At 37.6% G+C, this 24,194-nt stretch overlaps 3 protein-coding genes across 5 annotated transcripts in view; 1 reads left to right on the top strand and 2 right to left on the bottom strand.

Annotated features, from left to right (window-relative positions):
- LOC306849268 (G protein-coupled receptor kinase 5-like) overlaps positions 1–10,452 on the bottom strand; it is a 52,649-nt gene extending 42,197 nt beyond the window's left edge. For all 3 annotated transcript variants that reach the window (XM_079384188.1, XM_079384187.1, XM_079384189.1), the window contains exon 1: positions 9,788–10,452. In XM_079384188.1, coding sequence (XP_079240314.1) covers positions 9,788–9,839 — 52 coding nt within the window. In that variant the 5' untranslated portion in view covers positions 9,840–10,452. The remainder of the gene's footprint in view (positions 1–9,787) is intronic.
- A 164-nt stretch (positions 10,453–10,616) lies between these two features.
- Positions 10,617–13,543, bottom strand: LOC306849856 (U6 snRNA-associated Sm-like protein LSm1). The gene is made up of 4 exons (XM_079385217.1): positions 13,210–13,543; positions 12,842–12,910; positions 12,284–12,399; positions 10,617–12,145 (listed from the first exon to the last, which is right to left on the bottom strand). Exons 1-4 carry the CDS (start codon positions 13,253–13,255, stop codon positions 11,975–11,977), a joined length of 402 nt encoding a protein of 133 aa, XP_079241343.1. The 5' UTR covers positions 13,256–13,543; the 3' UTR covers positions 10,617–11,974.
- Positions 13,544–14,021: 478 nt separating this feature from the next.
- LOC306849853 (BAG family molecular chaperone regulator 4-like) lies at positions 14,022–23,625 on the top strand. Its single transcript, XM_079385210.1, has 5 exons — positions 14,022–14,396; positions 16,857–16,976; positions 17,066–17,257; positions 17,950–18,204; positions 21,024–23,625. Exons 1-5 carry the CDS (start codon positions 14,259–14,261, stop codon positions 21,510–21,512), a joined length of 1,194 nt encoding a protein of 397 aa, XP_079241336.1. The 5' UTR covers positions 14,022–14,258; the 3' UTR covers positions 21,513–23,625.
- The last annotated feature ends 569 nt before the right edge of the window (positions 23,626–24,194 follow it).

The raw sequence follows: 24,194 nt of genomic DNA, 5'->3' as shown, positions 1-24,194 counted from the left end.
CAAACTTTTTGAAAAATATGATACACTAGGCTTTATAGAGTTCAAAATTAAGCTCAAAATTACTATTAGTTGAGCCACTGGCACAGCTTACCCCAAAACATCTGGCACACTTTACGTCACAGCTTCCAATTTTTAAAAATGTTTTTTTTTTTTTTTTTTTTTAGCATTATTGCTTGTCATTTGTCTCATGTGCAGCTCTACATGACCAGGCTGTTCTAAATATATACAGCAGGAAATATTCACAGTAAGCTAGATTAAGGAGAATTTCCTCTATACACTTAAATTTGAGGTTATTCAAATCATTCGTCAATAGGACACACTGTTTATTGGTTCACACAATGCAAAATGCAAAGCATGGCATGCACTCGTGGTTTGTAGCATGCAAAGAATTTCAGACAAATAAAGATATGTTCTACCAGTTCTCTGGCCTAAAATGACCGCATGGTGCACGACTAATGGAGCATATCATAACGTTCCCACTTTTATCTCCATAAGTCAAACGGCAAAAATGCTGCTGATGAACACACACAGGGTGATGCATGGGATTTTTTACAGCCAGTCCAAATCGAGACTAAATATTTCACAGTTGGCTCTTCTCTCACACTCACATAAACACAAGCAGGCTCTCATGGAGAGTGAGTGGGCTGAATGTGAGGTTCAGACTTCACGATGATGGACCTTCCCTTCCATTAGAGTCTCTCCACTCAGAAGAGCTTTTAAAACTTTAATGCATTACGTCACACGAAAAAGCAAGAGATTGCATGTGAGGATGAGCAATAAAGCCTGTAAAATCTTTAGAGGAAAATGTGGCAGATGAAAGTGAAAGAAACCTCCCTTGCACTTCAGCTGCTCCGACGCGAGCCCTCAGTGATGATAATGCAACCGCTGAGCTGCTCTTCATGGTGGAACGTCAGCTACGAGCACCCATAAGCTGTTGCCACGCTTCGGTTTTATCAAACGTTGTTGATTCTGGCCTGTTGTGGTAAAAAGCAAAATGCTACTCTGTTTTGATACCATCTAAATGGGTAACTGAAGAAAAAAAGTCCAAATTCCCTTCAATGTAACACTTTTACAGGAAACATTATTTAGCTTTTCTGTACAAAATCAGGTAAATCACAGGTGATCCTTAAATTATATATTTAAAAATGCATACTTAATGCACGTTCATTAACATTATAGACAACTGTTTGATATCAGATTATTTTCCATTTAAGGTGGAACTTCAGTCCAGTAATTCTAGGGCTGTCAAAATCCAGCACATGCCAACAATTATCTAATCACCCAGCCATGTTTTCTAGGAGTACCTGGAGAACTGAAGGTCATACTATCTTGACCTTTCCTTTTCCTTGCGCTGGAACTCTGTTCTAGCACCTCTTCACCACTTACATATCAGTGAGCAGCTCTTAAAGAGACTCTTAAAGATTCTCTTTATTTACTCACACTGACATGGCTTATTTCTACACAATGAAAGTTTGTAATAAAATTGCCAATCAATTTCCAAAATGCACCATTAAAAGACTGCTAAGCACTATATTCTGACTCTTTTGAAGCCATATGCTAGCCATATGCAAAGCCAGAGCCATGTCTTGACTATCGTCCAGATTCACAGTATTATTTATAAAACAGAAGTCAAAAAGTCTCCTGATCACCTACTATTTCTGGCGAGATTTGTCCAATGGATACTTTACTATGCCAATAGGCCATGGGAAAGGATTCGTGATTGGCAGCGAAGCGATGTAACTGGCTGGTACTGTAGTTCACATGACAATGACAACGTGACAAATGTAGTACATCTGGATTACATTCATACTACACAGAAAATACTTTAAAGGGACTTAAGGGAATAAAGAAAAAGAAAGAAAAACTGTAAAATAACTACAATTGATTGTGAAGTAATCCATTAGAACTGTTTGCAATTGATACTTTTCTTTTACAATTAGCCCACATTCACACTTAATCGAATGCCTCGTGTCAAAAATGCCTGTTAATGTTTCTTGTCTTGTCATATCACATTCAATAATAAATTACATGAATCAGATAGACTAGATTTTAGATTCGAAATGGCAATTCATAATTAAAAAAGGCAAAAATGTACAAAACCTCACTGGACAATTAAGCCAACATTTGATTATTGGAGGAGGACACGTTCTAGACAGCAGAGGTCATGAAAAAAACAGACAGCTCAATCTTGATATTTTAGCGACTCATTTTTTTTCCAGATTTTAAGATGCACATACAATTTCCAAACACCTTGCCATCTACTCTTAATACATGCGCATTTGACTGAAAAACATTAAATTCTGACTCCAAACACAACCCAGACACAACTTTCCCTCAACCACTTCTAAATGTACCCAACGCCACAAGTCAGTCAACAAGTTAGTATGGATATTGACCGTGTGGAATTAGATCAGACAGAAATGACATGAGCTAAGGCAACAGACGTCCGCTCGCAAGCCAACCGGCCATTTACGACGAGTCAAAGTCAATTTTCACGCCTATCAGTCTTGGCCCAACACTAGCTTCAGCAATTCTGCTACATATTTGTGTTGCTGGTGCCACAGCACATCCATCCAATGTGGCAGTCACTGCTAGACTGGGTGTGGATAAACAATGGTTTAACAAAATGTCATTTGAGAAATATGTATGCCCGCATTGCCCGGCCTATTGGAGCAATAATAATGATTTTGCTGGGCAACATCAAAAAAATTTAGGCTTTAAAAGACAGCCAATAAAATACATCCCATCAATATGATTTTCATACTGTATGATATTGCAATGAACCAATTTAAAACTTTTTTTGTTTTTTTAAATAAGATAATTTTATTATTACATCATTTTATTAACATTTGTGCTGTGCTGAAAATCTTTTACTCAATTTGCTATTCCCAGTCAAAAATAACCAGCCTTTAAAAAAAAAAAAAATAACTCTCAAACCTCTCATTATGCTATATTATCACCAAATCTTGGATTCAATCTTTTTTTTTAGCTTGTTTTCTTTTAATTGGCACAGGTTTAGCATTTGTTTTTTTAACTGATCAGTTGTATGTCATTGATTTTTTGAGTGAAAAAACATTATTTGTGGATAATTTTGGCAATGTTCACTCAAAACAAATGAGGTGCATGAGCTCAGATCAATAATATAGCATAGTGAGAAATTGATAAGCAATGTTTTTGTAGGCCGGTCATTTTTGATTGGGAACACCACAGGTGTAAAATCACTAAAATCAGTCAACAGAATCAGTAAGTTTTAGTCCAATGTAATAACATTTGCAACTTGCAATTTAGGGAAAAATAAAATCCTCTCCTGGTCAAAATCACTGGAATAAGTAGCCATTGTTTGATCAAGTAGTAGAGTAAATGCAGTAGAAATCTAGTTTGATTTCAAATAAATTATATTTAGCTTTTCACTGAATGAATTTTCATTTATGCTACTGTATATGCACAATTATGTCAGTACTTGGTACTATTTTTTTTAACTAAAATATATAAAAAATTGGCATACTGAGTGTTCTGTGAATGTCCTGAGTGATAATGCAAATGAGTGTTTGAATCAGTGTTTTAAACCCAATAATCCAAATAATAACAGATTCACAGAAAGAATCAACCATCCCACCTCTTAACGCTAGTAATAAAGCTTCATTTAGAGATTTGCAGCCACATTTGACAGACAGTTTTGTCCAAAGCAATGAACTAGTCATTCCTTGAGAATCAAACCCATTACCTTGATGTTGCTAGCACTATGCTCTGTTTCAGACACAGGAATTTAAATATATCTATTATAAATACTATTATATTATCTGTTTTAACATTAGAACACCAAGGTTAGGAAAACACAAAACATGCTATAAAAAACTGTATATAGCTAGCCTATTTATCGTATATTTTTCGCAAATATTCAGCCCCAACTAATAGAAATGCTTACTTAAGCAATTGACACCTATGATACAACAACTACATTTCTGTAAGGAACCGATTCTGTGTCAACAGTATGCATTTTAGCTGTGTATTAACAACACAAGAATGCAATAACTCAATGCAGTGACGTAACTTTTTAGCATCTGGCTGAAGCAGCAGCTCAAATTTTCCTCGTTTTATGTGAGACAGTATTTCTTTTTCTCTTAATTCTTTCTCCCTGCTTTCACTGGCTTGCATTCACTATCAGTCTTTTTTTGCTCTCTGTACTTTAGCCTCTGTCTTCATTTAGATGGGTCTGGATGACGTTTATTCTTCAGGATTTCACATGGCAGTTTCCAGCGAAGCGGAGCGGTCTGGCAGCTCCAGACTTCTTGAATGGGAAGGAGAGCCCCTCGTCTGCCGTCGTCATGGGTTACGATGTGCACTCCACATCGCCCAAGTTGTCAGAGGAGGCCAGGGTCGGCTTACAGCCTTGCTTAGGAATTCACCCCCTACCATTTCTCAGACATAGTCAGTCACTCATTCTTTGAAAAGACACCAACACAATGCTATTTCCGTGAGAGGTTGCCATAGAAAAAAAATAGTGATGACCGATATTGATTTTTTCTTATAACCGATAGCAATTATTTGCATGTTTATGTGCCCGATAACCGATATGCAGAACCGATATTTATTTACTGTTATAAAGTAAATAAATGACTGCGTGAAGTAAGTTCATACTTCACTTTGGTTTTTCCTCCTTTCAGTCATCTTAACAAAAAATATTTTGAGAATTAGCAGTCTTTCATGCAGGGCTCTAGACTCATTCTTCCCACTGATCTCACTTTTGCGACTAACTTTCTCAGTTGGTCGCTCGAGCACATAATTTGGTTGCAATTTGTTTTTGCTACAACATTTGATTAATCAATGCATGTTGATGAACTTTTATCATAGTATATAGTTATATGGCAACGAAAGTGTTCAACATTCAATTCGTTCTTTCATCGGTATTATTTGTGATTTAAATTTTGTGAACAGGAATTCCTTTTTTCGTGCACTTTCACTTTCAAATTCGCGATCTTGGGGTCACATTTTACAAGAAAAGGTAATTGTCTGTTTTGCTTGTATCTATACACCTTTCACTTTTTAAGACTAAAACAAAAGATGGATTCATTGTTATTCTTAATTAAAAAGCACAACAACAATAAAACTATGCATTTACACAGAAACTCAAACTGCGATCGATTGCAGAGAATTTCCAGAGTTGTATTAATTTAGATGTTTATAAACTAAATAATGGTTATGTAGTAAGTGTTAATACAATTTAGGGTGCTTCAAAAAAGTGAATCTTGTTAAAAGTTACATGCGGTGGCCGAGCTGAGCATTTCTTGAGCATCAACCCGCTGAGTGAACTGCAATATGAAAGCGGCTTCACGAGACTAATGATGAGCATAGAGAGAAATAAATTCAATGCTTTTATTTCCAACATGCAATCATTCATGGCTGTGTTATTTCAGGCAAAGTTATATCTTTATTGGGACAGGGCTTGACAGAGTATCTTATTTATCATATTTCTTAGAGCCAAGTTGCATAAACTATATATCAGGCATTTATGTAATACATCTAATTTGTGCATTAATGACTGTAATATTAAATAGTTTACTAACTACAGCAAATCAAGTACCTGCACGCCATTGTTGTTGTCTCGTCTCCCCTCGGATGCGCTGCAATTGCGATCCTGCGCGCAATTCTGTTTATCGGTGAATCCGATATTACAAAACCGATATCTGATTATGGGAAAATGCTTAAATATCGGGAAAAATATTGGTAAATTGATATATCGGTCGATCGCTAAAAAAAAAAATGACCTAAGGTCCTGGTTAACAGGCCTGTTCTCGGTTACTGTTCCATGGTACATTTGATGCTGTCGACTTAATGCAACAATCTACAAATTCAATCAACATCAACTGTCCAAATCAATTACAAAAACATGCTGTGTATTCCACCCCAAACTATAATTATTCCAAGTGAAATGAGATGTTCATAAGAAAAACATAGGGAAGGAATAGGTTGGATGGTGAAAAGTGGATAATCCATAACAGAATGAAGAAAAATTGAAAGAAAGCTTGCAAAAATAATGTCCAAATCATTTCCAGCCTCAGTAACATCAGTTGAAATGGAATGTTGTTTCAGAGGAAGTTAATACATTTTGATTAAAGATAATAAAGAAAAATATTAATTTGGAATAAACCATTCAAGAAACTTAAGAATGTTGGATTTGATTTCATATTGACTCTACATCCTACTCTGAGCTGACCCTGGACTGAAGTCAACGAGGCTATTTTTTTTTTTCAAATCTCCTATCTGCCTGTATTGTCTGTCTGTGATAATGACACCAGATATCTGAGGTCCTGAACTCGACTGATATGTTTGCCTTGTCATCTTCATATTTCTCCACTCGCGAATGAACTTCCCTCATAAATCTAAACAATTCTCACAGCTCATGCTTGTGGAAATTTACTAGGCTTGTAGAACTACATAATGCATATGCATTGGGACTTACTGTAACATTGGATCACTTCACCTGATGCAGCAGCTTACAGTAGGAAATGATGTCACTAGTGGTGGGAGGAAAGGGTAAGCATGCTTGAAACATACACCTTGCAAGTACAAATGCGGCAACGCTTGCTCAGTTTGTGTGTCAATGCATTGCAATAGGTGTCAGAGTGCAAGCATGTGCGGAAAACTCAGGCAATGCCACAGGGGGCGCTACAATATGGAAACCTCCCACATTTACAACTTTACAGCTTGCAATTATGAGTATTTTTTGCAATTAAAGAGCTGCATGTGCAATAAGTTTATATCTCATAATTGCGACTTCATATCTCATAGCTGCAAGTTTATTTTTTGTAAACGTTCTTAATTACACATTTTATTTTTTATTTGAGGTGGAAGCAGGCTTCAATATTATAGTGTGCATTCCTGTATTTCTCACAGTAACAGGAAACAAAGTTGCATTTGCAAGTAACAGATCTTTATATCTCATAATTGCAATGTTGTATTTCACAGTTGTGAGTACTTCCGTTTAGCAAACTTTCTCACAATCTCCCATTTTTTATTTTACTCCGAGTTAGAAACAGGCTTCCGTATTATTGTGTGAATTAGTTTATTTCTCACAGTAACAGGAAATTTAGCAGCATTTGTCAGAAACTTACATCTTCATATCTCATAATTGAGACTATGTATCTCACAGTTATGAGTTTCTTTTCATAACCTTTTTACAATTACCCATTTTATATTTTACTCTGACGTGGAACAGCCTTCTGTATTATAGAATGAATTAGTGTATTTCTCACAGTGACAAGAAAAAGCTGCATTTGCAAGAAACTCTGATCTTAATCTCTCATACTTGTGACTTTGTATGCCACAGTTGCAACTACTTCTTTTGGTAAACTCTCAAAATAATCAATTTCACTCTGAGGCACACTCCAAACTGTAGCATCATGTCTTCTAAGCTCAAGTTAGCTGATCTTTCACTAACTTTATAGCAGGCTGCATGAATAACTGAAAATACTCAAAGAAATCAAATTCAAATCAGTAGGTATTAAGAAGGGCCTACCTTCTCAATGCCAACGTGATGTCTACTCTTGAATATGTTCAGTCTCCGAGCAGACTATCATAACAAACGTAGATGGGTTTTCTGTTTAGTTTGGGGCTGCCTGGCTCTGGCCGGACTCTCTAATGATTTCGGAAGCATGGCTTCAGCCATGTAAACATACTGTGTGGTCTGTAAACTCTGCTTTTCCTGTTATCTGCTGCTAGTCGAACATTTGGAAAAGAGTCTGCGTGCCTTGCGCCTCATTTTCTGCTCCAAACCAGCGCGATAAACAAATGGGGGGGACAGTCACACACACATGGACGAAGAACAAACAAAGCAGACCCTCACTGAACAAGTGCTCTCTCACACACACACACATCAATAAACACAAGACCACTTTAAAAAGAGAGATTTCCTGATGTTCACTATGTACAAAACTTGAGAAGCAGAAGCATGACAAGAAACATGTTTGTAGTAGTAGTTCTAGTGTTAGTATAGTTTTTGACATGTCAGCAACTGAAGCTATTTTCATAGCAAGAACCGAGTTAGGTAGAAATAAAACCAAACAAAAATTCAAAAACTTTTTCTGGTAAAAACCTTACTAAACAAGTCCATAAGTGAGCTTATTGAATAAAAACAAAATTGCCGACTTGTTTTAAAAGCAGGATGGTCCAATCAAATGTTAAATTGTTAGTAAAAAGGCTTTTTTCAATATAAAGCATTGTGAAACGTGCCTTCAACAACCATGCACACTTGCACTCGCTGTCCTTTGAGCAAAACTCTATTGGAAGTGTGGAAAATAAAAATAAACCAAGCTTCTTTGATGAATTCTCATTTCAAAAATTCTCTACATTATTCAGTTACATCAGTGACCAGGAAGGCAGCTAATGTTACTGGCCTAGCCTAGCGCTCACTGTTAAACAAGTAAGGTAGACTGTAAATCTTACACTTGCCCAAACCTGGACATTTATGGTAAACTCCAGGCTAAGGGCGACAAAGAATACAGGAACTGAATACATGAGCTTGTGCCTCCAGGCCACAGGAGAATTTGGGCAATTAACGGACACAACGGTGCAAAACGTTTGTGGAAGCTACAGCTAACCAAGTTCGCCGGCTCCATATTTTGCAATCATTGAACAATGTCAAGACTGAACTCTGAAGGATCATGAGAAGCAAGCTGAATGACACATTGAAATGTAGATAGCTGGAGATCAAGATCATGACAAACTGCAAGAAGCTAAATCTGAATGACTGTGCGGATCAAAAAAGATTCAGGAAGTGGTTATTCACTTCAAATTTTCTTTCTAAGAAAGTATGAATTGTGAATAGAATATGGTTACTTTTGAAATGTATACAGAAAATAGGCCACCATCTCTAAGAGAGCTTTGTTGAAATCAAAACAGAAGAATATACCATTTCTTGCCTTTCCTTCTCAAAACCACCAGTACTCCATTATAATTTTTCCATGATGTAAGAGAACAGCTTTACACTTACAGCTAAATGTACTTTCACACTGATTATGTCACAGTGGGGAAAATGTCCAATAAAAACCTTTGCTTTATTGTATGCAATATCATCTCTGTCCTATAATAATGCCATTCAACGTCTGACAAAAACACCACACGAACTACAATCTATCTACGATAGTATTGTGGTTCTGGTTTACTTACATCTGGCTTAATCTGAATCTAAATCAATCAAGCTTCAGACTACACTTCAGGAGAGCGTAATAATGGTCGTCTTACGAGGCCTTATGTTTCAAAACACCAGCAAAGGAAGTAGCGGTTATTGTGGTATCGGTGGTAACGAAGACAAGCGTCGTCCACATCGCATTACAGACTGTTTGACTTGGTTAATACCGCGTTTGTGTGGAAGAACGTGAAAAAGGTGGCGGCTGTAACATATCTACCCTTTCCTCACACACAGCTCACGTTATGTAGCCTACCTCAATTAAAACGTAGCATGCAGCGACTATAGCTGGTAGTCTTGTATTTTTAATAATCACGACGCGTAAAACGGATGTAGGAGGCTGATGTTTTCCTTCGTTTGACCCTGTAACACGTACCAACTGTCAAACGATACAATGTAACAGCATTCTGACTCTGGCGTTCTGAGGTCGGTTACAGATGAAAGCGCCGCTGGAGGTGTTTGAAACAATGTTTCAGGATAATTCCACACAGCGTCTGCTCGAGATTACATCACGATAGGTGCACGAGCGGCGGTCAAATCTAGCAAAGTACGTGAGATTCAAGCACGATCAATCACATTTTCGCGGTAGTTTTCCGTACTCACCCTCTCTTGCCTTCAGGAGTACCGTGTTTGCAACAATATTCTCCAGCTCCATCAAAATAACCCTCCGTGATATTGCCGTGGAAGCCGAAGAGTAGATAGATCTCGTTATTGCTCCTCCCAGCCGAATACGCTATTTTCCGTCCGTACAGAAGTGTTTAAATCAAAAACCTATGCATTTTAAACTATCAACGCACTTATAGACAAGTAAAACAGCGAATCGCTGGCGTACGCGTGCGGTTGTTGTAGTTTGCGCAACAGAACGCGTAAGGAAGGCATTGCCTGTTTAAACGAGCCACTGGCGACAAGTCCCGTTAAAACGAACATGCCAAAGACAGCAGGCCGAGGTCTACATCCTTTGAGGCTGCACGGCAGAGAACGGATCAAGTATCGTACGGTCGATCGCAGATGAGTTGTTGAAGTGCCGCTGTCACTATCAGCGTGCTCCCTCTCTCGGTGCGTAATCGAAGCAGCGCTGGGTTTCTGCTTTCAGTTGTAATTTTTGGCTGGGTCCCAAGCGGCTTTCCCCGTGGCTCCGTTCAGATTTACAGCGGTAGAGCGGCATTCAAATGGAGTAGAGATGCGTGCGGTTATAACAGTATATGAGATTCATCTTTTGCGCTTGTCATGTTTCCTTGTCATTCCTATTCAACAAGCGTTTGGAAGGGGCGTGTTTAAATGCAGCTGTGACGCACGGGACTGAGAACAAGCATGCATGGCTGTCAAAGGATATTTGATAGCAGCACATTCATGCCGCTCCCGCTCATTCAGTAATAGAAAATGGGATAGCCCGGGATTAAAAGTCAAAAGAGAAGAATTACACCCTTTTTTTGATTTAAACAGTGGCTAATTTTACTCAACATTGCATTTACATGGTATTTAGGGCTAATTGAGCAACTTTGATTAGGACAGATCCATTTGAGCGCAGTCCAAAAGACATATGCAGAAACCATAAACAGGATAAGTATATAAACTACGCCTTTTAACACAGCCGTGGTTCGGCACAGCATGCCAAGTTAATCAATGATGATATTCAGACAAACACAAATGCGATTTGCGGTATCGCTTTTATAAATAGATTCAATAAAAAATTAAAGTTTCAGGTAAAAATTTGACCGGTTAGTTAGTATATTTTTGAGTATTTGTCAGCGAAAATAGTTCCAAAACCAATGCATCAACTTTATGTCAGCGCATGAAATACTGAAATCCGGACTGGAATAGTGGACAGAAATCCACTCCCGAGTTTTCTCTGAAACTTTAGCTACTACCACTAATAATGGACTCCTTTAAATCCAATAAAGTGAAATATAGGGAATTTATCCTTTAACAACAATGCTTTACATTTTACACATTTTCAAGAAACTGTCTGATCTACACTACAAACATGATGACAAACAAGTTGAAAATATATATTTTACAAGCAATTTCTAAGTGAAAACGGTTACACATACCAAATTTTGTGTAGGCAAAATTATTACTCACTGTAATAAATCTGCAATTTAGTGCAATATATTCACTGTACCAATGGCCCTCTTCTAAGTATGTGAAAACACTGCTGTGCCATTTTAGCTGGCGTCTAACAGAAGATTACAAAATAGTAATTATAACATCTTTTTTAATAATGTTGTCATCTAATGTTAATGCACTCTAATATTTTAAAACCTTATTGATTGGCTTCTAAAAACACTTTAGAAGATTAATCATCAAATGAATCAAGATTAGATGTGGTTTCTCAGAGGCAAGTGAAACAATTAATAAAAAGTAGATTTTAATTGGTATAAAATAGGTTTAATTGAACAAAAATATTTTCAGTGTTGTTTCATGTGTTTTACATAATATACCAACTTAACCATAGCGTCATATCCATAACATAGCGAACACTGAAATAAACTTCTTTTCTTGTATACCATTATTGTTGTTTAAACTAAAAGCCAACAGGCCAAGTGCTTCAGTTTGGTGTTCCATCCTTAATTTCACTATGGCATCTGCCATAGCAGAAACCAATATGGTGGGCGATTCTCAAAACATGACTCTACAGCAACTAGTGAAACAAAATCTAGAAGTCACAATCTTGTGAGACTCACTCCTCTATCATCGGACAGAATGATTTCAGGGCAGAGTGTTGTCTCAAATCAAACAAAACCATCCAATAAAACAAATAAAATCATCCAAAAAGAACTAAAAGTTGTTTCAGAAATCATCTAACGTGTCTGCTTTAGGGATCGACAAGCCTCGCTCTTTCACCGCCTGTAGCTTCAGTCTCTCTGATTCTTGCTTGGCTTGCTGTTCTGTCCGCTGTTCCTCCAGGATTTCCTCAATGGAAACTCTCTGGAGGATCTGATCACACTCTTTATCCAGATCCTGGAGGGAAAAAAATAGCACAAGGTTATATTTAAGTGAGTAGTGGCAAGATTTAAGATTGGTTACCTTCATGAAATGTTGCTTCATCATACACAAAGTCCTCAAATCCTTCCAAGGGCAGAATTAACATGTACTTACTACTTCTCCAAGCAAGACCACATTTTCTCCTCTGACAACAAATATCCCACGAGGTATGTCACCAAATTTCTTACCAACGTGGATACGTTCAACAGTTTGATGCAAAACTAAATTAGCTGTGGAAAAACAAAATGAATGTAACAAGTTCACTGTTGAAACATACTGAATATTGTCAATTTCCTATGCACATTATTAATGGTCTAAAAGGGCTTAATTCACCCAAAAACGACATTTACTCTCCCTCATGTAGGTTACAAATGTGTACGACTTTCTTTTCGTGAAACACAGAGGATATTTTGAAGAACGTTGGGGTCCAGACATCATTGGACCCCATTGACTTTTACTGTACAGGCTAAATATATATATATTTGTTTTTTCACTGTTTTGCATACAGGTATGGACTGACATGAGAGTTAGTAAATTACATCACATTATTATTACACATCGAATTATATTTTATTTATTGAGACCTTCATCCCAACACCAAACAGTGGAATGTCTTGCATTAAAATGAAAATATTTCCTTGCAAATGAACAACGTCAGGTTTCTATACATACCAAACTGATCTATGCTTCTAAGGATCCCAATCAATGTTCTTCCATCGCGAAGCAGAACAAGGTGTTTCTCTAACAAGGGAGGAAATCAAAGCATCGTCAGTCACATGAATACTGTTGAACTTGAATATTTTCCCATGAATTAATTATGTATGATCATACGAACATCTGCAATGAGGCGATTATTATTCATGCGAACTAGTTCATCTTGCGGAGCAAAAGGCAACAGGATAGGATTTCTATTTTTATCTTAAACATGTAACGTTACCACCAACGTGACTTTTATAAATGCTGAAAGATGCTAGGCGGACATCTGTGTCTCAGCGGGTGAATTCACTCAAATACTTTTAATTCTATTGCAGTTAACTTACTATCAATGTCCTCGATGAGGCTCGCAGTCCCTGGCATGTAATTCATTTCGCTGACATTTGGGAGATTTTTTTTTTTAAACGTGAAGTATCAAGCCATGGACCATTTCAAATATGTATCCTTACTTCCACAGGATGTATAACACTGTGAAAGTGCTTCCGGTTCATTTTAACCCTTTAAACTCTCGCTTGCTTGTTCCAACTGTCCCAAGCTTAACTTTAAATTATTTTTAAACTATCCTATACCGGCTGACGGCTAAATGGCGTCATTTCTCTGTGTTTTAGTTAGATTCACTGATAATCAGTGGTTAGATTATAGAAAGCGAACGATTCGTTCATTTGAGTCGGATCTTTTCAATGAACCGGTTGAACTGGTTCACTGAATCGTTCACAACTTTTTTCAGTGGATTTTACTCTCTAGGAAAAGTTCGTAAAAATACAGCATGTAACGCTGTATTTTGAATAATGCCTTGCACTGTTTTGTGTTGCAGGAAATGTCCGTAAACTTCACACAAATTGTACTCATAATTGTATATCCGTTTTTATACAGATTTTTCTTACAGTGAAACAACTAAAATTATATTAACGGTATACATTGTTTATGTTTTATATGAACACAACCAACAGTGGCACGCGAATTTAAAATCAAAACTGTATTATCGATTATTAAATTAATTACGTGCATGACGATTACGTTTTAATGTAAAAGAATCACTGAAACGAATCTCTCGAAAAGAACCGATTCGCAGCAATGAACTTGTCATATGAGAGTGGCGTCACCGCAGTGCTCGTCTCCTATTGGTCGGTTAAGCTGTCAGTCAAGTGGCGTCGGCTGGCGAGTTGAGCTGAATGACAGCGCCGTGTCTCAGCAGTGTGTGGATACCAGACAAAATGGGAAATATATTCAGTTGACGCACTGTAGCTACAGCATTTTGTGAATCGTGGCGGCAGACCATTAAAGGCCGGTTTTAAGAAGACCTCTTTCATTCCAAACCAAGCTGTGACAGGCAGAAGTGAACTTAGGACGGAAAGAGTTCGTGGTTTAGACTCGAATGGCTTTCGACTCAGTTGGCAGCGACAGAGGCGGAGGTGAGGCTGCTTGGATCATGCACCAGCAGATGCAGTCTGATCCCAAGTCATCCTGGCCTTCCAGCTACAACTCAGACAACAATAACTGGACCAACGGCATGGTGAGGCTTTTGTCATATGATACTGATAGAGGCTGCGAGGAAACATTAGCACTAAGGGCATTAATAACGCGTTGTCTCACGACAAAACAAGAGCTGTACGGGACTGACTCAACACAGTATGGCCCGCGGGGTTTGTTACTAAACCATCAGGCAAAACCACATGCTTTCTGTCTAGCACGCTCGGGTTTGCATGGACAGTATTGTTTACTAGCGCAAGTATAACTGTTTCTCAAACAAAGCAACGTGTCATTGACTCACACGGATTTTATTTACAGCTTGTGTCCCACCTGAAGTAACCTGGGTTTAAATGCCTTAAAAAGGACACAGGGTCGATAAACCTCGACTGTGTTCTCAGTAAGTCTGAATAACTTCCACTTGAGCCCGAGCATGAACAGTTAGCACTCACTCATTAAGACAAAGGATAAAATGTGTGTTTTATATGCATTCAGACCAATCTGAAGATAATGAATGAATTTACCTTGCAGCATGGCTTTGAAATGATTTTCAATTCTATTTTCTGTCAGAAAAATTCATATCACACGTGTTAAATGTAGCCATTTGTTTTTTAGTGTTGCCATAGTTACTTCTAGGGCCTACTTATGAGGCAATGTATCTAAAAAAAATCCCCTATCATTTCTAAAAATTTGGATGAGGGAGTTAACATGGTTGTGATTGCACAAGAAATATGGAATAATATCCTTGGAATTACCTGATATTATTAATATTTTAATAAATATCTGACAACAAGAAGGAAAACAGTTGTGACACTTGATAAACAGGTAATATAATATTTATGTAGGTAATAAACCATTTACTTAAATTTGATGCGAGTCTAATATATTATCAACATGCAGTATTGTGTTATGATTTGGGAACATGGTTTTAAATGGAATGAGTGACCATGTTTAGGCTATATTATTTTATTGTAGTATATTTTATTAAGATTATGACATTATTGCTCTTACTATCCCTAAAATCCCTAAGTCACACCATAACTATATATAACACAACATATACAGGTGTTGACAGGCAAAACACACATTTCAAGGGAAATAAATAAATTGGATCAAAATATAACTAATACCTCTGAACATATTTATCAGATAAAAAAAAAAAATCAATATCTATCTATCTATCTACAGTGAGGGAAAAATTTGATTCCCTGCTGATTTTGTACGTTTGACCAAAGACCAAAGAGCTGTTCAAGGATCTCAGGGACAAGATTGTAGACCTACACAAGGATGGAATGGGCTACAAGACCATCGTTAAGCAGCTTGGTGAGAAGGTGACCGCAGTTGGTGCGATTTATTTGCAAATGGAAGAAACACAAACTAACTGTCAATCTCCTTCGGACTGGGGCTCCATGAAAGATCTCACCTCGTGGGGTTTCAATGATCATGAGAACGGTGAGGAATCAGCCCAGAACTACACGGGAGGATCTTGTCAATGATCTCAAGGCAGCTGGGACCATAGTCACCAAGAAAACAATTGGTAACACACTACGCCGTGAAGGACTGAAATCCTGCAGTGCCCGCAAGGTCCCCCTGCTCAAGAAAGCACATGTACAGGCCCTTCTGAAGTTTGCCAATGATTCAGAGGAGAACTGGGTGAAAGTGTTGTGGTCAGATGAGACCAAAATCCAGCTCTTTGGCATCAACTCAACTCGCCGTGTTTGGAGGAGGAGGAATTCTGCCTATGAACCCAAGAACACCATCCCCACCGTCAAATATGGAGGTGGAGGCATTATGCTTTCGGGGGTTTTTCTGCTAAGGGGACAGCACAACTGCACCACATCAAAGGGACGATGGACGGGGCCATGTACCATCAGGGTCAGGGCATTGAAAATGTGTCGTGGATGGCTATTCCAGCATGACAATGACCCAAAACACACGGCCAAGACAACAAAGGAGTGGCTCAAGAAGCAGCACATTAAGGTCCTGGAGTGGCCTAGCCAGTCTTCAGACCTTAATCCCATAGAAAATCTGTGGAGGGAGCTGAAGGTTCGAGTTGCCAAACGTCAGCCTCGAAACCTTAATGACTTGTAGAAGATCAGCAAAGAGGAGTGGGACAAAATCCCTCCTGAGATGTGTGCAAACCTGGTGGCCAACTACAAGAAACGTCTGACCTCTGTGATTGCCAACAAGGGTTTTGCCACCAAGCACCAAGTCATGTTTTACGAAGGGGTCAAATACTTATTTGACTCCTTCAATTGCAAATCAATTTATAACTTTTTTGAAATGTGTTTTTTTTGTTGTTGTTATTCTGTCTCTCACTGTTCAAATAAACCTACCATTAAAATTATAGACTGATCATTTCTTTTTCAGTGGGCAAACGTACAAAATCAGCAGGGGATCAAATCATTTTTTCCCTCACTGTATCTATCTATCTATATAGATAGATAGTTGTGTATCTATATTTATAGACTGTAACCATCTCTGCATGAATAAATTTTTCTTTCAGGAATCTCAGTATCCCGGCTACTCAAATTATTGGTATCCCCAGTCGCACACGGCGGGACCTTACGGCAGCACGTACCCCCCTGGAACAGAGGTCAATGGACAGGCGTCATACAATCCCCAGGTACTGTCGACATTTCAGGCTTGTAACGCCCTCTGTCAGTCAAATACACAGCAGACTTGCCCCGCTTCACTCTGCTGTGCCCTTTTCAGGCAATGTCAGCCTATCCCAATGGGGTGTATAATCCAGGACAGTACTCCACGAGTATGCTACATCCCTCCAACCCCTTCTACTGCAGTGGCCAAGTTCCTTCAAGACAACCTCAGTATCACAGCCAGACCTGCCCTGAGCAAAATGCGGGGGGTTCGGCTCCTCCCCCCTACCCTGTACCTCACTGCCAAGGGGTAAATTCAGTTACATGTAAACTTAATACATGAATGTAAAATTTTTGGTTCTATGGCAAATAAGAGTGTCCATAGTAAAGTAAAGGAAAAATCTATCTAGTAATGTATTCTTTGTATTCATATTGGTTTCATGTGCTTCTAAAAAACTAAAATAAATAAATAAATCAATTTAATGATAACTGTTACGTGGTGTAACAATCAAGTAAAAAGTAGTAACATATTTTTCTTAAACTTTGAATACATGTGTAACAGCTTTGCTATTGTTAACTAAAATATTTTTCATAATTAAAATAAAGTTAAAATTAAATAAAATATCAAAATGAAATGGAAAAACTCTTGGAAATGGAAACTAAAATAGAAATAAATGAAAGATAAATAGGAATATTCAAAAAGTAATAAAAATGAAAGCACAACAAAATTAGTAAAATGAAAATATAAAAATAAAAGCTAATTCAATGTGTGTGTGTGTACAATAGGGTATCCACATTGTGATCAGTATTTTATCATTTAAATATAGTTTTTTAGTTAAGCTATATTTTTAACAAAAGTTTTTGGGAGTTGCACCACATGATATTTTCACGACATCACGGCATCTGAAACAATATTGTCATATTATCTGATATTTTAAGAGACTTAATAACTTCCACAGGATTCTTCTTCTTTTTTATCACTTCCTCCTTTTCTCCTGTCAGGCCCCTGGCTACCCAGCAGGATCGTACCCACACTATGGAGAAGGATGCCCTCCAAATGCTCACTACCCCAACCAGCAGCCCATGCTCTCGAGACCCCAGCACGAGGCCTGGTCCCACTCTGGAGGGTACGGGCACATACCGCCCCAACAGCAATGGCCGTCCAATACTCAGACACCCCATGGCCACTATAACCATGTACGACCACCTCACCCTCCACCGTGGCAAGGACCCGCACCACCTCCATATGAGCACAAGGTATTTGTGATATTTTACAAGCTTGTAATAATGTTCATTGTGTAAGTGGTATAAAAGTTAAGTTTGAATGCTTTTTCTTTAAGTTGATTGGCAAAATACAAATAAGTACAAATAAAACAGAGCATCATCTTCTGACCTTTGGAGAAAATCTTCCCTTTGTTTGCTAGGAACTGGAATCAGGCACTAAAGAGAGTAACCACTAAAAGTAATTTAAGCCAATGTGATAAATTAGGGTCCTAATGGAGACCTGATTTTGAGGGAAGACTTAATTTTTCAACCTACGGGACTTCTCCATGTAAATAATGACTGATGATTTATAATGAGTGATGATTTTTGATATAGGTAGGTCATAGAAATTATCATTTCAGGTTTCAATTTTAGATTGAAATGTTTTATAATCAAGCTGAAGTGTTGCCGTCTTGATCTATCTGTCCTAGTGTACATGACAGTGTATTTGAATTCTGAAGGATTAATACACGTTGTGTGTCACCCATGTATTTCAGAGAAAGCGTACAACACCGAGGCCAAAATAATGTAAAACATTTATATTACATTTTATGAAGACAAATTATTGCATCAGCCCGCCAGATATTGAACTTTTAAAGTGCAAGTAAAGGTTCTGTGTTTGTCCGGTTCTTGCAAGGAATCAAAGTTCATCAAAATCAATAGAATCTTAATCTCATACTTCAGTTGTTGAAAAAAATCCAATTTAATTATCTAATTATAAAGCCCAAAGTATAGCCTACTTCAGTTTTGACATTTGATCGCCTTTTAAAGTATACTTCATTTGATAGCATGCGCAAACACAGGCACTCAACACATGTGCTCTAGAAAGTTTCATCTTTGTTCAGTGTCTGTATTATTTCTCTCCAGTAGTCATGAGTGATGTCATTCTGCACATTTAATGAGGCTTTGTTACATCATACTTGAACCTTGGTATCAAAAATCAGAGGATTTGCCGCCAGATGCAGTTGATTTGATGAACCCATGAACAAGTGTATTCGGGTCAGTTTTATACATTTTTAATGAATGAATTTTAATATTTATGCACGTGTAATGCAAAAAGGATTTTTTTTCTGATTGACTTTGCCAAGCTCCGCTTAATAACACACTAAAAAAAAACTACAAATGAATAAATCAACAATTTTACAGAACCTTCATATTTAGGCCACATCCACATGAAACCAGAGCCTTCCCTATCCAATCTTTTTTTTTTTTTTTTCTCCTCATCTCAAGAAATATCTGCGACACAAAACAATGTAGTATTCAGGCCAGTTCAGTAGGGGTGTGCAATATATATCGTCTGCAATAATATCGTAATTGTTGTTTTAACAATGTGCAATCAGTATTTTGCAAAAACCACACAGAACATCATTTCATATGCTTAAAATCACATGAAGAGTGCTATTTTTTTTTTCTTCAAAAATAAGCACGATTACAAATGTGATATTGATTTTATACAACAATTCAATAAACTAATTTAATATTTAGAGACTTACGTTTTAGACACCATATTGCCTGTTTTTGCTCCATTTCGCCAACAAAAAATAATTCCAAACAGCTACAGCACTGTTTTGCGTCTCTGAGCAACATGACGATGTTGTTTCGTTCCTGAATGAATCAATCATTTAAATGATTTGGTTCAGTTGCAATGACTCACTTGTTAACAGTGACTTGCTGCCACTTACTGGCGATTTGAATGTGAAATTAAAAGTATCTTTTCATTTTAAAAATAATTTCAAATATCAGTATTCAATGTTTTATGTTTTAAAATATCAAAACATTACGCATTTGTAACTGCAGGTTAAAGCACTCCATGCCCCTCTGAGCTGCATTAAACAGTGTGTAAATACATCTAAATGCCACTTCAGATGCAACTTCTGCAAAGATTAATTTTGTTGATACTGGTTTCATTTGTTTGATAACAGCCTAAATGTCTTATTATTCTAATTGACTGATTAATTTGATTCAAAAGATGCACACTTTTAGGAAAAATATATATTTTTTAAAGGTAAAATTGCTTATAAAAGATAAAAATGAATTTAAACTTATATGAAAAGATTAATTTCTATCACTGATGTGAACTGACCACACAGAATATGAAGAATATCAAAAACTGCAGCTGTCCACAGTAGTCAGATATCAGCACAATAACACACTTGGCAAGATATCATCTAATTATCGTTATCGAAAAATCCCAAAAAACATTGGTCTTGGGTCGAGATGTGGGGTAATGACATCGTCGTTTCACAAAATATACGGATTGGCTGTACACACAAAACGCATAGGTGTCGTTTTTAGATTTATCCACTCTGGGACTCGGTTTTAAAAAAAATTGCGGTTTCACGCTCCCAAAACGCTCGATCAGTCTGGACAAAACGCCGATACGATACACAATTTTTACATATACAGCTAAACGTGTCTCTGTGTGGATGGGGCCCCAATTGTATTTAATTATTTGCAGATTACATTTAATACATTACACTTTCATGAAAATATTTGTAATTGGTATGTAAAAGATTTGTACAAAAATGTTTCAAGTTCTTTAAAGCAGTAAATAATTTTACGAATCAGTCGATTCAGAGCTTTGAAAAGCTTTGTTTCTCTCATCAATAGCATATAGAGTATGCACAGCTAGAAAAATCGGGTTACACGCGTAGGCCTATAGTTTGCGCGTAATGAAAATTGTCAAATGCACTATACATTTACTTCAGCTTACGTGTAAAAACCAAGTATACTTTGGATTTAACACATGCAAAACTAGAATTGGTATAATATTTAGAGCTTTTTTATTATCTAAATGAATATCTCTCTCTTAGGATCCACCATATCACAGTCAGCCTCATATGCACCCTCGAAACCAGCCTCCAGGCTCCAAACCACGAGCCAGCACTCCAAACCCAACTCCACCTCCGCCCAAAGCCGCCCAGTTCAGTGCTCCACCTCAAATCTACAACAAGGCTCCCTCCGGATGTGGAGGACCCGAGCCCAAACCAGCCCAGAATGAACAACCTCCAATGTCTTCCCGCCAAGGGTCGTCCACTCCAGTCCCATTAAGCGATAATCCCAGCCTGGCTCGAGTTCAGCAGGTTCTGGCCAGAGTTCTGCTCCTCCAAGAGGATGTAGATGAGTTTGTTGGGAAAAAGACGGGCAAAAGCTACCGGTGCCTGGAGGAACTTTTGACAAAAGAGCTGCTGGAGTTGGACTCGGTGGAGACCAATGGGCAGGACGTCGTTCGACAGGCTCGCAAAGAGGCCGTCCAGAGGATCCAGACCATTTTGGACCTCCTTGAGAAAAAGGCTTTCTAATAACAGATTGGAATGATTATGGTTCTGGTTGTTCATTTTTTTTTTTATTATTATTATATCGTCTCATGATAACAGATTAGGATTTTCACAGTTGCGAGTTAGTTTGCCAGCATTAACTTTGTGGTGTTTTGGGGTGGTGTACCCTACTGATGGTAATGTATTAGTTGAAATACAGGTGCAAAATGTCCCAATCATTGCAGTGCCATACTCGAACCAGCCTTCTGCCATCCAGCAAAAAGCAGCGGCAGTCTGACATCTGCTCAGAATTAAAGATAAATCTCATTGCATAACACCATCTTAAGACTTTCGTTTTTTTTCTTGAGTCTAGGCAGACTGAAAGGATAAAGCAGAGCTAATTCAACCACATTTGAATACTTCCATGGGTTTTTGGTTGCACAGCTTTTCAAGATCGGAGCTTTTTGCACTTGGAATGTTGTTTAGCACTGCTATTACACCAATACATTCTTGATTTTATTGTAAAATATCTTGATTTATAAATAAAAGGTCAGTTTTTTTTTTGTAACTCACTCCTTTCAATTTCACCCATTTTCTGTTGTATTGTGTATTAGTTTTATCAACAGTTTCATTGTCACCTTCCTCGTGGAAATGAGGAACCCCAAATTAGCCAAATTTCAGCATCAAAAAGGTCTGTTCTCCAATGCATGCAATGCACGAAACACTGCTCACACAAGTCACTTTCAAACCAAGCAGCTTTCTGTTGATTGTAACAAATTGCCATTACAGAAAATTCCCAATCTTGGAGATTCCTATTGAAATTATTGGATTTCGCGGGCAAAATTTCATAACAGTAAATGTGACTGGATTTTAACTGACATGCCAGGTTTTGATTCAGATCATGGTTCGGTCTTGTCCAAACTGAGTGTTACAAACCCACATCTTGGACGGATCTCAGACCAACTCTCATGCTGCAATTGAATCCATAGTTCATGTCTCGTTACTCTTTTTCCAGGCCTCATCTGGATTTTAAAGACCCCTTAAATTAAGAAATGGCGTTTTGTGGATTTTAGACCATATTTATTAGCTTTTGAGACCATCTTCACGCTAGTATGCTATTAAAAGTTAACGAACCTTCAGTACCACTTGCCTCTAACAAGCAATAGTGAGTAGCAAATCATGGTTTTCCAAGGCTGCAATGTATACTAGGCTAATTTATAAAAAGACAAACTATTTGATATGTTTTGCCCCAACTTTGTTATAAAAAATTGCATTCATCAAACCATTGGACGTGGTCTTTAATGATCAAAGAAGCCTACACGTCATCTGCTGTTTGATTATGCACCTGCATCTCAGTTCATTTTTTAGTACAGGCCTTAGTGTTAACCTGATTGTTTTACATCCTGCAGCTCGGAGGACTTTTGGCTATTGTTTGTTTCCTTTCCTTTGTTTGTGTGACTACTGATCTGTAGCTGATTCAATGCATCTGCGTCACTGTTCAGGTGGCGGTAGCCATCTGCGGGCCTGTATACAGTCAAACAGGAGGCTTTTTAAAAAAAAAAAAGACATTAAGAAATAATGTACAGTTTATATCAGAAGGACTGGAATAGGAATGTGGATTATGGACAGAACATCAGCACTTCTCCATGGAATAAAAGTTCCCTTTAACTTGACTACATTTAATACTTTGCACCAAAGTCACTGATATCATGGACCGTTCAACAGGTCTTTCTCCTACCACACAGATTCTTTGTCTGTTTTGTAACCAGGAAAACAGTGCCATAATATCAGCAGGTGCTTTTTCATACCACAACAGGGAAGTTTCTCAAATACAAAAAAACAAACTGCAAATCAACTGGGCTCTGCATGAAGTCTCGGATTCCATGTTTATATTTACTGTATGTGTTTTCTCTCTCGCTTTCTGTAAATATTCTCTTATGTATACCTGAAATTGTTAATTAGATTAATCTTTACAGAAAAAAGAAAAGTATATTTGTATAACGAATATGTTGAAAACACAAATCCCAAGTAAGAACCAAAAAGCTGTCTGCTGAAGTCCCCATGTAATGCATGTTCACACTGTTTCTCTATCATACTGTAGGACTGAATAAAGGTCAACTGTAGGGTCTCTCATATTAAAAATCAAGACATTCAATTCAAAAGACTGTGTCATCGGTCACTCAGTCCTTTCCCATAAAGAACAGGAAAAAAGCTGTACTTTCTTATTGCCAAAATATAGAATTTATCAATTAAGTTTTAATTTATTGTTGAATCTTAATATGCTCAAAACAAACAATTAGACTTGCAAGTTACAAAAGATTTATGCTTTGGTTTCATGTAAATGAAATTTAGCTCTACGAGTCACATTTGGTATTGTAAGGTGAATTCAAGTCGGGCGAAAGATTCAAGTTTCAAACATATTTGTAGCAGTGACCAGCAGAAAGCTGCTTGGAATTAAAGTGAATTTTTTCTCCCAGTGGACCTTTTCTCCCACAAATTTCGCTAACGTGACCCCACCTTTACCGTTTCACCGAGTTCAACTAGCTGATTGATTATATAGGCCCGGTTTCATAGACAGGGTTTAGACTAAGCCAGGATTAGGTCATAGTTCAATTAGGACATTTAAGTAATTTTTATAAAGATGCATTACTGGTGTGCATCTTAAGACAAAACAAAGGCACTGATATATTTTAAGATCAGTCAGTGCAAGTTTCTTTCATTTGAAAC

This window comes from Barbus barbus, assembly GCF_936440315.1.
Source record: "Barbus barbus genome assembly, chromosome: 29".
Classification (NCBI taxonomy): domain Eukaryota; kingdom Metazoa; phylum Chordata; class Actinopteri; order Cypriniformes; family Cyprinidae; genus Barbus; species Barbus barbus.
The sequence above is the reverse complement of the archived record's forward strand: the minus strand, read 5'-3'. Positions and strand labels throughout refer to the sequence as shown.